Source organism: Sorex fumeus, unplaced genomic scaffold, assembly GCF_029834395.1.
Source record: "Sorex fumeus unplaced genomic scaffold, SorFum_2.1 ptg000058l, whole genome shotgun sequence".
Taxonomy (NCBI): Eukaryota; Metazoa; Chordata; class Mammalia; order Eulipotyphla; family Soricidae; genus Sorex; species Sorex fumeus.
The window spans coordinates 11,222,279-11,235,856 of NW_026606115.1; the positions used below are offsets into that span (position 1 = coordinate 11,222,279).

Below are 13,578 nucleotides of genomic sequence, written 5' to 3' on the forward strand. Positions count from 1 at the left end.
CTGGTATGGATGAAAGCCTTTCCTTTATGTGCTAGTAGTGACTCATGGCTAAACCAGGAGAGAAAATAAGGAATGTGGATCATGTGTATCTCATCTAAACACAACTGCCCCAGCTTTGTAACCATTTCGGTTGAAACTGCAGGGCTTTTCAAAAGAGAGTCAAACAGTAGTTGGAATGAGAACGAATTCAAATCCCTGTCTAGTGCGCATTTATATCCATTCTCTACAATATGAATGTGGTGGTTTGCATTTGCTGAAATACTGAGTCAGTAAAATGCTGAGATAGCAAGTGGAGGCATTTTATCATCAGAGAAGAGTTGCCGCTTTCTACTGAGAGCAGTCACCATTGCTACTTAAATAAGAATGGATGGTTGACAATCAGATTGTAAGCTATAGGACAGGAACTATGTGCTGTGCTTTTTCTCCATAGGAGGCAGGGAGTACACTGCGGATTGAACCCAGAGCCTGCAAAGCATGTGCTCTACCATTGAGCTATATTTCTGGACCCCATTGTGTGGATTTTTATCCCTAATTGAACCTAGCATGAAGCTGGAAAATTCCTGGAATAACCAGTAGGCAACAAGTACTTAATGACTTGGTTGAAAAAACATTTTGGTTTCCTTCTGTCCTTCAGATGCTGAGGCAGTTCACTGGGAGTTTCACTGAGCCTTCTTGTTTTTGCATGTAATCCACAAACCTACTTTCTGATGTGTGCTTTTCATTCTAGGATGTGAGGCAGTGGGTTTCTTACTCACACGTCCTGCTGCTATTATGTTTCAAGGTTGTACCTGAATTATGACCGTAGCTATGGCATTCTCTATGCCCTCCCATTCAGATTCAGAATTGTTGGGAGTAACATTTGAGAGTTGGTGTGGCCAGAACTGAGTGGTTTTTGCCAGTCTTGGACTGGAGCATTTCCATGCTGGAGACCCGCATGATCACCTGGACATAGCTTATGGGTAGTGAGATTTCTTTGTGCCCTAGTGGAGATGGACCTTACAACTCATATAAAGACCAGCACATGGGAGGATGACGTCATTTCCGTGAAAGGACTGGTGTGGTTAACTTTTGGCCGTTGGTGGCAAAATAGAAACGACCTTTTTATTTCTCCCTCCCTCCCCCTCCTGAACATTTCAGAGTGACCAGTGGTTGGAATCTGGCGGCGCTTACCCTGAACCTGAGTGTTAGGGGAGAGGGAATCTGCCGTTGCGGTTTCTGGAGCTGCTCATAAGCAAGAATTCCCTATCCTGATTGAGGCTTTAAGCCTAAAAGAAAGCAGAAATAGGTATGAACCATCCTGTGTGTGTGCGCTTGTGTGTATGTATGTGTGTTTGCACGCACCTGTAGGGTGGGATGGGAATGGGATGGGAGGGGATGGTGTGCACTACAGGGTCTGGGGTAGCACAATGTCTAGATTTCCCTGCTATGTGGAAAGGGTTTATAGTTATTTTGTCTTAATCATATATGTCCTTGTTTCAGGTTTTTGAGAGAGGAAAATTAGTCATCTTTCCAGTTTCAGGCATCAAAGAGATTTTATATGTTGTTCTTGATAGCTTATTAAAAAAATTCCGATATGATAGTTCAAGTCTGAGAGTCCTAGAAGGTCACTTGTAAGGAGGCTGGTTGTTTGTAACCTTTTGATGTATATTTGACCAAAGCATATGATGAATAGAATTTTAAAAGGGACCTTGGAAGGTTAATTGTGGCATCAAACTGCCTTTTTTTCCCTAATTGCAAATTAGGTAGCATGTAAGGATTTCAAAGGAGAGAAGATGACCTTTTTTTCATTTGCTGTACATCTTTTGGGCAATTTTCTGAAAGACAAAAGGGAATGGGATTGTATTTTTTGGGTGCTTTGAAGATACTGAAAATATAAATAAATCAGGTCTTGGGAGCCAGGATGTCAAGGTTCTCATCTGGGAACATGAGGCTATTAGGTCAAGAATGTTGACCTTTTTTGTAATTCACTATGTGGTAACATCCCATTCTCTAACAGTTCTTAAGATCCTTAGAGTAAAAGTTTCATCACTGTATGTTAGTCATGAACTGTAGTACTTAACAAGACAGACAGATTTTTATGTGCTTCTAATAAATTTGTGCGCAGTCTATATTGAGCATTGAGAGAAAGGGATAACAGCTACTAGATGGGAAAAAGAAGTCAGTTGTTTAGGTTACCTTGTGAACCGATAATATGATTAGAATTTGAACCTTGGAAATGACTTACTACTGGTTAACTTTTACTCAATCAGTTATTACTTCTTTAAGAAGAATTGGTGATGATTGTGGTTATGGTGGAGAGGGTATGGTATTCATTCATGCCCTTGCTTAGAAGGGGTGCTTTTATTTTGCATTTTAAAGTTTTTGAGTCAAAGAGATGGCTCAGAGGGCTGGAGTGTATGCTTCCCACGGAGGGAGCTCTGGTTTTGATCCCCAGCATCGTTTTGGTCTCCCAAGCATTGCTAGATGTGCTCCACCCCTGCCTCTAAAAAAAAAACCCTAAACATTATTGGAGGTGGCATACTTTTAACTTACAGAAGGATATCCTCTTTATGCTTCTCTTCCCCAGCAACAACAACCTCAGTGACTGTTCCTGGATAACCAGCAGAGAAATTTTGTCCATACAGTTATCTCAAACCCTTTTCTTACTACGCCAAGGAGCAATTCAAATGTGCAATGCAAAGATATTTTTAAGGAAGATATGTGGCTCAGTTTTATGAGGTCAGAAAAAATGAGTTGCATCAAGAAGGGGATCATTTCTATCTAGTGCAAGTCAAGCTTTCAATACCTTTTTTGGTTTTATTTGGCATTTGTAGCTCACTTTACATGCTGAACTTTATAATTCTATCTCAGAAATAACTCCTGTCCACTGCCCTGTCCCCCTCACCACAGACAGCCATATGTATTGTATTTTTCACTTAAACAGAAAACAGAAATGTGCTTTGTGAGGAAGAACCAAGGAAAAATGTCCTGGGTTTCCCCTCCTCTTAGGAGTTAAGTCAAGATTGAATATTAAACCCAAGGTAAAAGTGAAAGAGGAAACAGAGCTCTTATATCTCCAAGTTCCTCATCCAGGGGCCAGGAATCTCCAACAATTAATCTGTTAATTCTTGATTCAATTCTTTACTTTGTCTCTGGAATTCTCCCCCCCCCCCCTCCCCCAGATACCTATTCTTTTCCTGTAGAGGACTGATTTATCCATCATTTGGGTGTTAAGCTTCCTGTTTCCCCTTCCCAGGTCAAGGGCAGCCCAAGTGCCCAATTTCTCTCTCTCTTCACAAGGCACCACCAGCAATAGAGATGAGAAATTCTGAAGAACAGCCAAGTGGAGGAGCCACAGTACTGCAGCGTCTTCTACAAGAGCAGCTCCGCTATGGCAATCCTAATGAAAATCGGAACCTGCTTGCCATACATCAGCAAGCCACAGGGAATGGCCCACCTTTCCCCAGTGGCAGTGGCAACCCAGGCCCTCAGAATGATGTGCTGAGTCCCCAAGATCACCACCAACAACTTGTGGCTCATGCTGCTCGACAAGAACCCCAGGGGCAGGAAATCCAGTCAGAAAACATCATCATGGAGAAGCAGCTTTCTCCTCGGATGCAGAATAATGAGGAACTCCCGACCTATGAAGAAGCCAAGGTTCAGTCCCAGTACTTTCGGGGCCAGCAGCATGCCAGTGTAGGAGCTGCCTTCTATGTCACTGGAGTCACTAACCAGAAGATGAGGACTGAGGGACGCCCTTCAGTTCAGCGACTCAATCCTGGGAAGATGCACCAGGATGAAGGACTCAGAGACCTTAAGCAAGGGCATGTTCGCTCTTTGAGTGAGCGACTGATGCAGATGTCACTGGCCACCAGTGGAGTTAAGGCCCATCCACCTGTTACCAGCACTCCCCTCTCCCCACCACAACCCAATGACCTCTACAAGAATCCCACAAGTTCCAGTGACTTCTACAAGACCCAAGGACCACCTCCCAGTCAGCATACCATGAAAGGCATGGAGCTTCGAGGCCCCCCACCAGAGTATCCCTTCAAAAGCATGCCATCCCAGTCTCTAGTGTACAAGCCCCAAGAGCCAGGGCTCTTCTATAGTGAGCATCGTCTGAACCAGCCAGGCAGACCAGAGGGTCAACTGATGAGATATCAGCATCCCCCTGAATATGGAGCAGCCAGGTAAGAGAGTTCCCTTTCTGTTACCTCATCCCCAATCAGCTTCTGCTGGCTGTTGGGAATCTTAGGGGAAGAAATGGGCAGGTATTTTGAATTGCAGACATTACAATAGATGGCTGGCTTGGCAAATTTTCTGTCAGCACCATATTAAATATTCCCTTAATATTGTAGGTGGGGCATGGTCTCAATACCTAGTGGATAAACAGGAATACAACTATTTAAGAATAGTCTTTGTTGTCCTGTGTCTTAATATATTCTGAAGAAGATTTAGTGTGTTCCTCTTAGGAACTAAGCCTTTCCTTGAGCAGTAGAAGCAAATTTATTGGACTTTAGTCTGGAATATTCTTTTCTTCCTCCCCTGCAAAATTCTAGCCACTGATTTTTGCCAACATACTTTCCTGTAGAATAACTGTGGTTCTTTTGTTTGTTTACTTGGGTATAAGCTGATGCTGCTAGGGCCTTACTTCTGGCTCTGTGCTCAGGGGTCATTCTTGGCAGTGCTCGGGACCTTATGTGGTGCCCGGGATTGAATTCGGTTTGGTCACATGCAAGGCCAGTGCCCTACTCACTTTATTATGTTTCTGACCAATAACTGTGATTCTTTTGAACACTTAACATTCAGATACTACTGTAGGGGAGATATAAAATGCACACCTACTTGCACTTCGTCATAGTTGTATATAGAATGTACTTGGTTATAGTTCATGGAATTTAGATTGCTTCATGTTTCTTCTGTAGAGTTTGTTAGATGTTTGACATGTTTTAAACATTTAAGTTCATATCATATTATATAATAGAAATTTTTATCAGATGCTAAAATGCAGAAAAAATACACAGAGAAAGAAATATTCCTATAACTTCCGTACCATTCATTTATCATTACTTTAGGTGGATTGTTTTATATATCCAGTTTTCTTCCCTAAATATACTACTTGAAATACTTGGAGCCTGTCATCCCATGACTATACTAACCAAATTGATTCTGATGGCTGTTCCTCTGGTTACTGCTGTGGCAATGTCTGTGATCAGAAATTTATTTCAGTACTTGTGGTAAAGGAAAGTTTTGAACCAAGCACAAATAATGCTGCGTGTGGCATTTTCTTATTATCTTGGGTATTTATGAGTGACCATGAGGTTTGAAGTTCCTGGACTTAGATATCCATAGATAGCCCTAGGGGGGAGGGTATTATCTCTTTGATGTCTCACTTTCTGTAGTCTCTTCTCAGTCATTTGAGAAAAGTCTGTTAGCTTGAAATTGACTGAGTGACATTGAAAAAAAGGCAGTGAGTGGGTGGATTTGTAGGGTGAAGCTAAGAGAAAGCACCTGGACTTTCCTAATATTTCCTCCCCTTCCCCCCACAGGCCCTGTTTTGTAGCTAGAGGCAATTCGGTTTGTGTTACACCCCTAACTTCATTGGTGCAGCTTTTTTCCCCTTAACCCAGGCAGTTTTCTAGACATTTTCAACCCCCCTCTGTGCAACTTTCAAAGGGCATAAGCCTAAAATTTGTTAAGTGGCTTGGTTCACAAAATGGGATAAGAGACAGGGCTCTTCTAGATTAAATGAGAGCTAGAACCCAGTTCCCATCTGCCCATGAAACAGAAGACCAGGGAAGGTTTGGAGTGTTGGATTGCTTAGTTTACTGGGAAGGTATCCCAGGCAGCAAAATATCCTAGAAATGGTGAAATTTGATTTTGCTCTTCTTATTAGTATGGATTTATTGTGTGATTTGTGATTAGTATGGAAGAGTCTGTGGCAGCTCCTTCCCTTTGGTGGATGGGCTAATAATGTCTGTTGCCTGGTGGGTGAGGAGTGTGTTGGCTAGGATGTAGAACAGAATCCAAGCGCTACTTAGCACATGGACTGCCTTCCCAGGAAAGCTATTTTCAGAACTCATTCACTAGCATTGTTTGTGATTTGAAACAACTCCCACAGTGTTTGAAGCTACATCGAAAAGCCCTTTGATCTGCCTAAATAAATAAGGATCCTAAGGAGCCGATTTTTTTTCCTTCTCAACCTGATTAAGTAACCAGAGACATTTAACTGCATGTATTTTGCAGGAAGATTCTGGCATTTTCTCCTTTGTCCTACATTATCTTTGGATCTTTTCTATCACCAAGAGCAGGAGAGCCCATTTTGATTACCTTCCCTTGAGCAGGGTTTTTTGTTTGTTTTGGGGCCCCACCCTGCTCAATGCTGGCAGAGGAGGTGGGGCTGCTACTCCATTTCAGGACCTGCAGTGTGTTGGACTTAAACCTTGCTGTACCAGCATGCAAAGCAGGCACTGAAGTCTTTGCAGCCATCTTCCCACACCCTTAAGCATTATTTTAATACACATGTTTGCTCCCTTTTTTTGTGGGTGTGTGGAAGAGGAAGGGAGTGCTTGATATGTTCTTCAAAAATTCAAACCTAAAATGGTGCTAATCAGAAGATGCTTGCTCTATGGTGAAGTTGGATCTGCATCAGACAAATTCTGGCAGTAATATTTTTCCAGGGCCCTGGGTGAGGGAGTGGCACTCAGTGACAAATTACTGGCATTGGGAGGTAGTTGAACTGCTTTCCGGAAGTGCACTGCTTTTAGGCAATGACACATTTTTCCTCCTTTGTTTCCTTTAACCAACCAGCTAGACAGTTTGTGAGTACCTTTCCAAGTAACTGCTGCTATGCCAAACAGAAGACTAAATTCTTAGCTTTAATCCACAAATTATAGATCAGGATACAAGGCAAGTTCTTTGAACAAATTGTTCAAAAAATCTTGTTTGCCTTCAGAGGTGCAGTGAAATGCTAGAGGTTTGCTGTTAAAATGAACAAAATGTTATAAACAATCTTTTTATTACTTCATCTTCCCTATGCCCTCCTCTCTGCTTAAAAATAAATATACTGAGTGCCCAGAACTCCAGATGGGAAACTAGGCCCAGCCATCTGAAGAATTTTAATTTTTCTGATTCTTTGTTTCTCCAAATTCTAAGCCTTTTCTGCATCCTGGTTTCTACATTTATCAGCTGCTTAAAAAAATGGTAAATCTTTTTTCTGTTTAGAAAGCAGCCACCTCCTTTCAGTTGTTGAAATCATGCCCAGATCTGAGGTTTCTTGAAACCCTTGTTTAGTGGAAGCAAAGGGTGACCTAACTCTAGTTGAGAGCAGGGCTAGTTGTGCAAGAGAAGCAATCAAGACTTTGCAGCCCTCTCCAGGATTCCCAGATTCACTGCCTCGGAACCTGGAAAAGACATAATTTCAGTGGGAGAATAAATCAGGCTCCAAGCCGTTGTTGGCACCTGCTCTGGTAAGAGAGTGTGTGTGTGTGTACACGGTGGTGGGTGCGTGAGCTGCCTGTGTGGGCCAGGAGTGTGGAGAGTGGGTGGGAAGCTATGGGAGTGTGCCTAATCATCGAGGTGGTGGAGTTAAAGGTGCTGTGTCAGCCTATGGGACGGGACTGGCTTTCGCTTTCCCTTTGTGTCCTTTTGCACTGTGCCTGTGCTGGATTCTCCCCGGGTATGGGGGGTGCGTGGGGAACGCTGATTTAGGTCACTGGCCTCTTTTCTTCATGTCTGCCATGTCCCCGTTTCTGCAGAGCGTAAGGGGGACGGGGGACGTGGGTTGCTGAGGAAGAAGAAGGGATGGAGGGAGAAAAGGGCAGGGAGGCAGGCCAGGGCTTCCATGGGACCATGTGATTCTATTGTCTGCTGGAGGCTTGTTGTTCAGGTTAATGTGTCAGTGCGCAGTGAAAGACCAGGGATCGTGTTGCTCACTCAGCTTCCACCTTCTTATTACTATTACTGCACGTGGTGACTTTTGCTTCTCTAACGTGACCTTCCCTCCCCCATCCCCACCTGGCTCCTGCCCCCTCTTTGAAGGAGGGGGGCCGGACACACCATGGCCCTGTTAATATTGCCCTGCTCTGGTGTGGTGCGTGGATGCTGCAGTCCAAATGGAGTTTTTTGGCTGCAGGACTTTCTTTCCTTTTGCAACTGCCCAAGACTTGCGTTGTGTTTGCAGAGCTGCCAGAAATGAAACTGCTTGTTTTCCATAATATCTCAGTGCACAGAAATCTGCTTCCTTTTCCAGCCTGTGTGACTGGAGAGGCAGCTGCCTTATCTCCAGTTACTCCTAGGCAGAGTCCAGATTCATAGTCGAAGTCACTGCTGTTTAGGTTTGATCCAAGTAGAATCTCCTTCTGCTGAGATCTTTGGAGGCTGTGTCCTTTCCCATGTTTTTGAAGGAGCCTTTCAGCCTCCGGGTGGGGAGGAGGCTAGTGACAGAGTTTGTTAGAAAGAGGGATATGGGTTGCTGATGGGGTTTGAGATAGCTGCCCTGAGGAAGCCCAAGTCAGACAGACATTCTGTCTCTAGGCTTCTAAGTCAGTATGGTCATTTTCCCTTAAATTTGGAGAGCTGAATTGGAGAACGCGAAGTTTGTGTGAGGGGTGTGTGGGGGGGGGGGCGGGGGTGCAAGGGTCTGCACATGGTGGTACTTAGGAGGAGTTCAGGAGGTGCCATGAAATGCCAAGAATCGAACCTATGCCTTCTGCATGCAAACAATGTGCTTAGTTGTCTGAAATATTTCTCTGGCCGAAATAATAAATTTTTAAAATTTTTTTAAGTCCTGCCTGTTTCTCTACCCTGGGTGGGAATTTTGCTAAAAAGTCTTAACCCAAATAAGTTTTCACACACATAACTCCCAGGCTTTTTATTGGATGAGTGCTCTGAGCTTTTGGAAACAAAGGATATGTGTGGTAGCAACTTTCTGGTTGTAATCATGAGAACCATGTAAATTCTTTTGTCTACAGTAGTTTGCATGCTCTCTTCAATATTCGGCAATTACAGTGACATATGTATGAAATTGGAGGAATGTTGGTACAGAGGCATAGATGGAACTGAGCACCTCTGAGCAAATGTTTGAGATGTTTTTGAAGATATACAAAGGTAGTGATAATGAGAATCTCTTAGAGGTATAGATAAATGAACAATATTGATAACTGCAGTGTGTAGGATGCATGTACTTTCACATTTGCCTGTTAAAAGTCCATTGCTCCTGGTGATTTGTCCCAGTTCCACCGTGAGCTTTATGAAATTCAGTAGAAAGATGAAACGGATATCCTGTAAGTAAACTCACTAACAGGGTCAATTTATCTCACTGGGAGGTAGTTAAGAGACTATTTATAATTCCTATAGAGTTCAAAAATGAGAAAAACCAGTTATTTTTCTAAGTCACTTGTGACCTCAGGAATGAAACATGCGCGTGCCGATTAGGTAACTGAGCAAGGTTGCAGAGCTAGTAATCAGTAAAAAAGGCCTGCAGACTCTTTAGGGTTCCCAAACTCATGGTTTTACCTATCTTATCTTTCTTGGATTGAGAAATATCAGGACAAGCATCCACAGGATGTGGGAGATTCTGAGGTTAGTTGGGCATGGCCGGGAGGTGAAAAATACTTTTTTCTTCATAGTCCAGAGCTCACTTCTATTTTTTCACTTCTCAGGCTCTGCATTCCTAGGGAATGGGTTCCAGCAGCAGCACTGGCTCCTTCCGTTGGTTTTCACAAAGTGGGTTTCTGTGGGTACAGCAAGCTAATGTTTTAACTGAACCCTGGAAGGTTTCTCTTTAGTTTTCTTTTTCGTGGATTTTCCCCTTGATTTTAATTATCTTATTTTATTTTATGTATTCGTATTTATTGATTGGGGTACTGTGTTTTACAATATTATTAGTAATAGTTTCAGGTGTACATAATTCCATCACTACACCATCACCACCGTCCTCTCCCAAAGTCCCAATGCCCCATTTTTTCAAACTTCTACCCAAAATTCAGTTCTCTGAGTCAATTCTCCCCTTGTGTTACCTTTGGTCCTTTGTTCTGCCTTCCTGTGTAACCCACATAGGAGAGAGATAATTCTGTATATATTCCTTTTTTTCTCAGCATGATATTCTCTAGTTTCATTCATATTGTTGCAAATTGCATGATTTTGACCTTTCTTAGAGCTGCATAGTATTCCATTGTGCACATATACCACAATTCTTCAACTCTTTATCCATAGTTGGGCATTTGGGTTGCTTCCATATCTTGACTGTTATAAACACTGAGATGAACATAGAACATTCTCTTTCAAATTACTACTTTTGTGTTTTGGGGTAGACTTCAGCTTCCCTTTTTTGGGTCATTTTTTGTCACCTATTTTAGGGAGCTATCAAACTCTTAGACTGCTTTATTTGCTTAATAAGAACATTAATTATCTTGACAAGAATCTTAGCCTTTACTTCTTTGTTTATAACATTGCCAACATCCTGCTGTATAATATTGTAGATATACAATCTCTATAATATTTAAATTCTTCCTGTTTTGTAGCACTGTAGCACTGTCCTCCCATTGTTCATCGATTTGCTTGAGCGGGCCCAGTAACGTCTCCATTTTGAGACTTGTTGTTACTGTGTATTGAATACATCATGGGTAGCTTGCCAGGGTTTGCCGTGCGGACGAGATACTCTTGGTAGCTTGCCGGGCTCTCCGAGAGGGGTGGAGGAATCAAACTCGGCTCGGCCTGGCTGGCTGCGCGCAAGGCAAACGCCCTACTGCTGTGCGGCTGTGCTATCGCTCCTGTTTTGTAAAACTGCAAAACTCTTCCAGTTTTGCTCTGGCTACAATTGTGAAGCATTCCTTTTTAAGCAGTGCCTTATCCCTTTATGTCTATAATATCACTTTTCTTGTAGATCTCTAGATATGTGGCCAAAGGGACAACTCCATGTTTTCTAAATGGACTAGAAACCATAGCGTGGAGGCCTCTCTTTCCCTTTCTCCTGGCCATTTTGGCAGTTTACTGGAAGAAGGTTGTTCTGACCACAAAGTGGAAAACATGCTTTCTTATGTTCAGAGTAGGCTGACAGAAGGCTTCCTGGCAGTAGTGACAGAAGTGATCCATTCCCATACTGTGACCTTTTTCTTTGATGACTGAGAGTTTGGAATGTGAAAGTCAAGGCTAGGGGGCTGGAGCACAAGGGGCTGGAGCATTTGCTTTGCATACTGGAGCCCCCGGTTCAATCCAGTAGCACTTCCCTGAGCACTAGATATGTGGCTCCAAAACAAAAAATGGGAGAATCACATTAATAAGTCTCTTTCTTGAACTTAGACTAAGAAGTAGACTTGGGATCTGAATATCAGGGCATGAAAATCAATGCATTATGTTAATAAAAATCCAGAAATGGCAATTAGGATTCAAAGCTTCTACCCTGGCATCACTATTAACTTGCTGTAATATTTGTCGTGTGACTTGCTTTCCCAATACCTGAGTTTGCTCCCTGTCTGTCTAGTGACAGAAAAGGACGAATCAGAATGTCAGAGGAAGTTTCGTTCCAAATAAGAGGGTGAGAGCTGAGGGATGTGGCTCAGTGATAGAGCACATGCAGCACATGTGCGAAGCCCTGGGTTTGATCCCATGTAACTCTGCCTGATCCTCATTTTGCAGGCATCTTGTGGGTTCCAGAAATCTCACTTTACTTATCTTGTGGCTTTCTCTATCACTGCTGTTGGAAAGTGTTTAATCTGAGTGTGCCCTTCATGTTTTACAGGGCGCAAGACATCTCACTGCCACTGTCAGCCAGGAACTCTCAGCCTCACAGCCCCACTTCTTCCCTCACATCTGGGGGTTCCTTGCCCTTGCTGCAGTCTCCACCATCCACGAGATTATCTCCTGCCCAACATCCCTTGGTCCCAAACCCAGGAGACCACGCAGCTCACTTGTCCAGGCCACAGCAGCATTTCCTTCCTAATCAGCCTCACCAGAGTGATCATTACCGCCTCACCCAGCCTGGACTGAGTCAGCAGCAACAGCAGCAGCAGCAGCAGCACCATCCCCACCACCATCCCCAGCAACAGCAACAGCACCAGCCAGGAGAAGCCTATTCAGCTATGCCTCGAGCTCAGCAGTCTGCTTCTTATCAGCCAATGCCAGCAGACCCTTTTGCCATTGTTTCCAGAGCACAGCAGATGGTTGAAATCCTCTCAGATGAGAACCGGAACTTGCGGCAGGAGTTGGAAGGATGCTACGAGAAGGTGGCCAGACTGCAGAAGGTGAGTTCCCCATGTGAGATTTAAGTATTTCTTTCTTTTTTTTTTTTGTTTTTGGGTCACACCCGGTGATACACAGGGGTTTCTCCTGGCTCATTCACTCAGGAATTACTCCTGGCAGTGCTCGGGGGACCATATGGGATGCTGGGAATCGAACCCGGGTCGGCAGCGTGCAAGGCAAACGCCCTACCTGCTGTGCTATCGCTCCAGCCCCTTAAGTATTTCTTGAACCTTTTCTGTTGAGTATATAGAAGTCTCCACTTGCAGGATTTATGGGCAGCCATTGAGGATTCTTTTGCCTTGAAGGCCTAATATGGATCAAACTTATAAAATAGATCCAAATGGGAAAGACATCCTCTCTCACCCAAGTTCAAAATCACCCGTAAGGTCTGTATAGGTATAGGACCTGCCAGGTTTTTTGTTTGTTTTGGAGTCACACCCAGAATTGATCAGTACTTACTCCTGAGTCTTCTTACTCTGGGATTATTCTTGGAGGGGCTGGGACGTCATATAGGGTTCGGGCACTTGAGCTGGAGTTAGCGCGTGTTAGTCAAGCGCTTTACCGACTTCTAATACACTGTTTATCTCACAGACCTTCCGCCAGTATTTTAAAAGACTTTTGGTCTTGATTATATTTTCTCTGTACTAAACTAAATTATGAAACCATAGTTCCTAGAAATATCTTATGACAGAAGTTAGAGATAGCCTTATTCTGGATAGAGCTTCAATACTTTTCTTAGTGGGGTTCTCATAGGAGCAACTCCTTTACAAACACTCCTTCCTTCTCCCCTTTTAGCTTTGGTCCTGCTTACAGTTCAAATTCAACATCTGTTCTTTTTGTCCTGTGTGTGTATGTATGTAGGGGGAAGGGGGCAGGAGGAGCTTAGCGCCACAGCTGGGTGACAGGTGACAGCCCTAGGCTTAGGAAGTTAGAAAAAGGAGTGTGTGTCCTGAGTTCACATTCTCCCCCCCACCCCCCTCCAGCAGCTGGGACTTTAGCTCTTGATTGCCCCAAGCTAGGAACCTTAGCTTTTGGCTTCCAGTGTCTGTTGGTGAATAGGGCTATGCCTTTGGCAGTCTCTTTGCAGCTTTTGTCATTGTGGAGCCTTTGTGGTTTGATCTTCTTACAATATGAACTTTTCTGGGAGGTGAGGGTGAAGGTGGGGGAGGTGGAGGGAGGTTGCCTTGTATTGTTCTGCAACTCTGTCCTTAGAAGACACCCAAGAGTGGAAATTTCAGGGGCTGAATGTAGCTGAGAATTTGTAAACACCAAATTTGCAGTCAGGGTTTCATCTGTGACAGGAGGGAATGAGAAAGAAAGCATCATTTCCCCTTTGCCAGCAGCTGCAAGCAGCTCCAT

General features: G+C 43.6%; 1 protein-coding gene across 2 annotated transcripts in view; it reads left to right on the forward strand.

Moving 5' to 3' along the window:
* The first annotated feature begins 1,141 nt into the window (after positions 1-1,141).
* AMOT (angiomotin) overlaps positions 1,142-13,578 on the forward strand; it is a 54,227-nt gene continuing 41,790 nt past the window's right edge. Inside the window, exons 1-3 of one of the 2 annotated variants that reach the window (XM_056125668.1) lie at positions 1,142-1,285; positions 3,236-4,169; positions 11,720-12,221. In XM_056125668.1, coding sequence (XP_055981643.1) covers positions 3,298-4,169; positions 11,720-12,221 — 1,374 coding nt within the window. In that variant the 5' untranslated portion in view covers positions 1,142-1,285; positions 3,236-3,297. Of the gene's footprint in view, positions 1,286-3,235; positions 4,170-7,332; positions 7,449-11,719; positions 12,222-13,578 lie in introns of those variants that run through there. The other variant, XM_056125669.1, reaches the window with a different exon arrangement.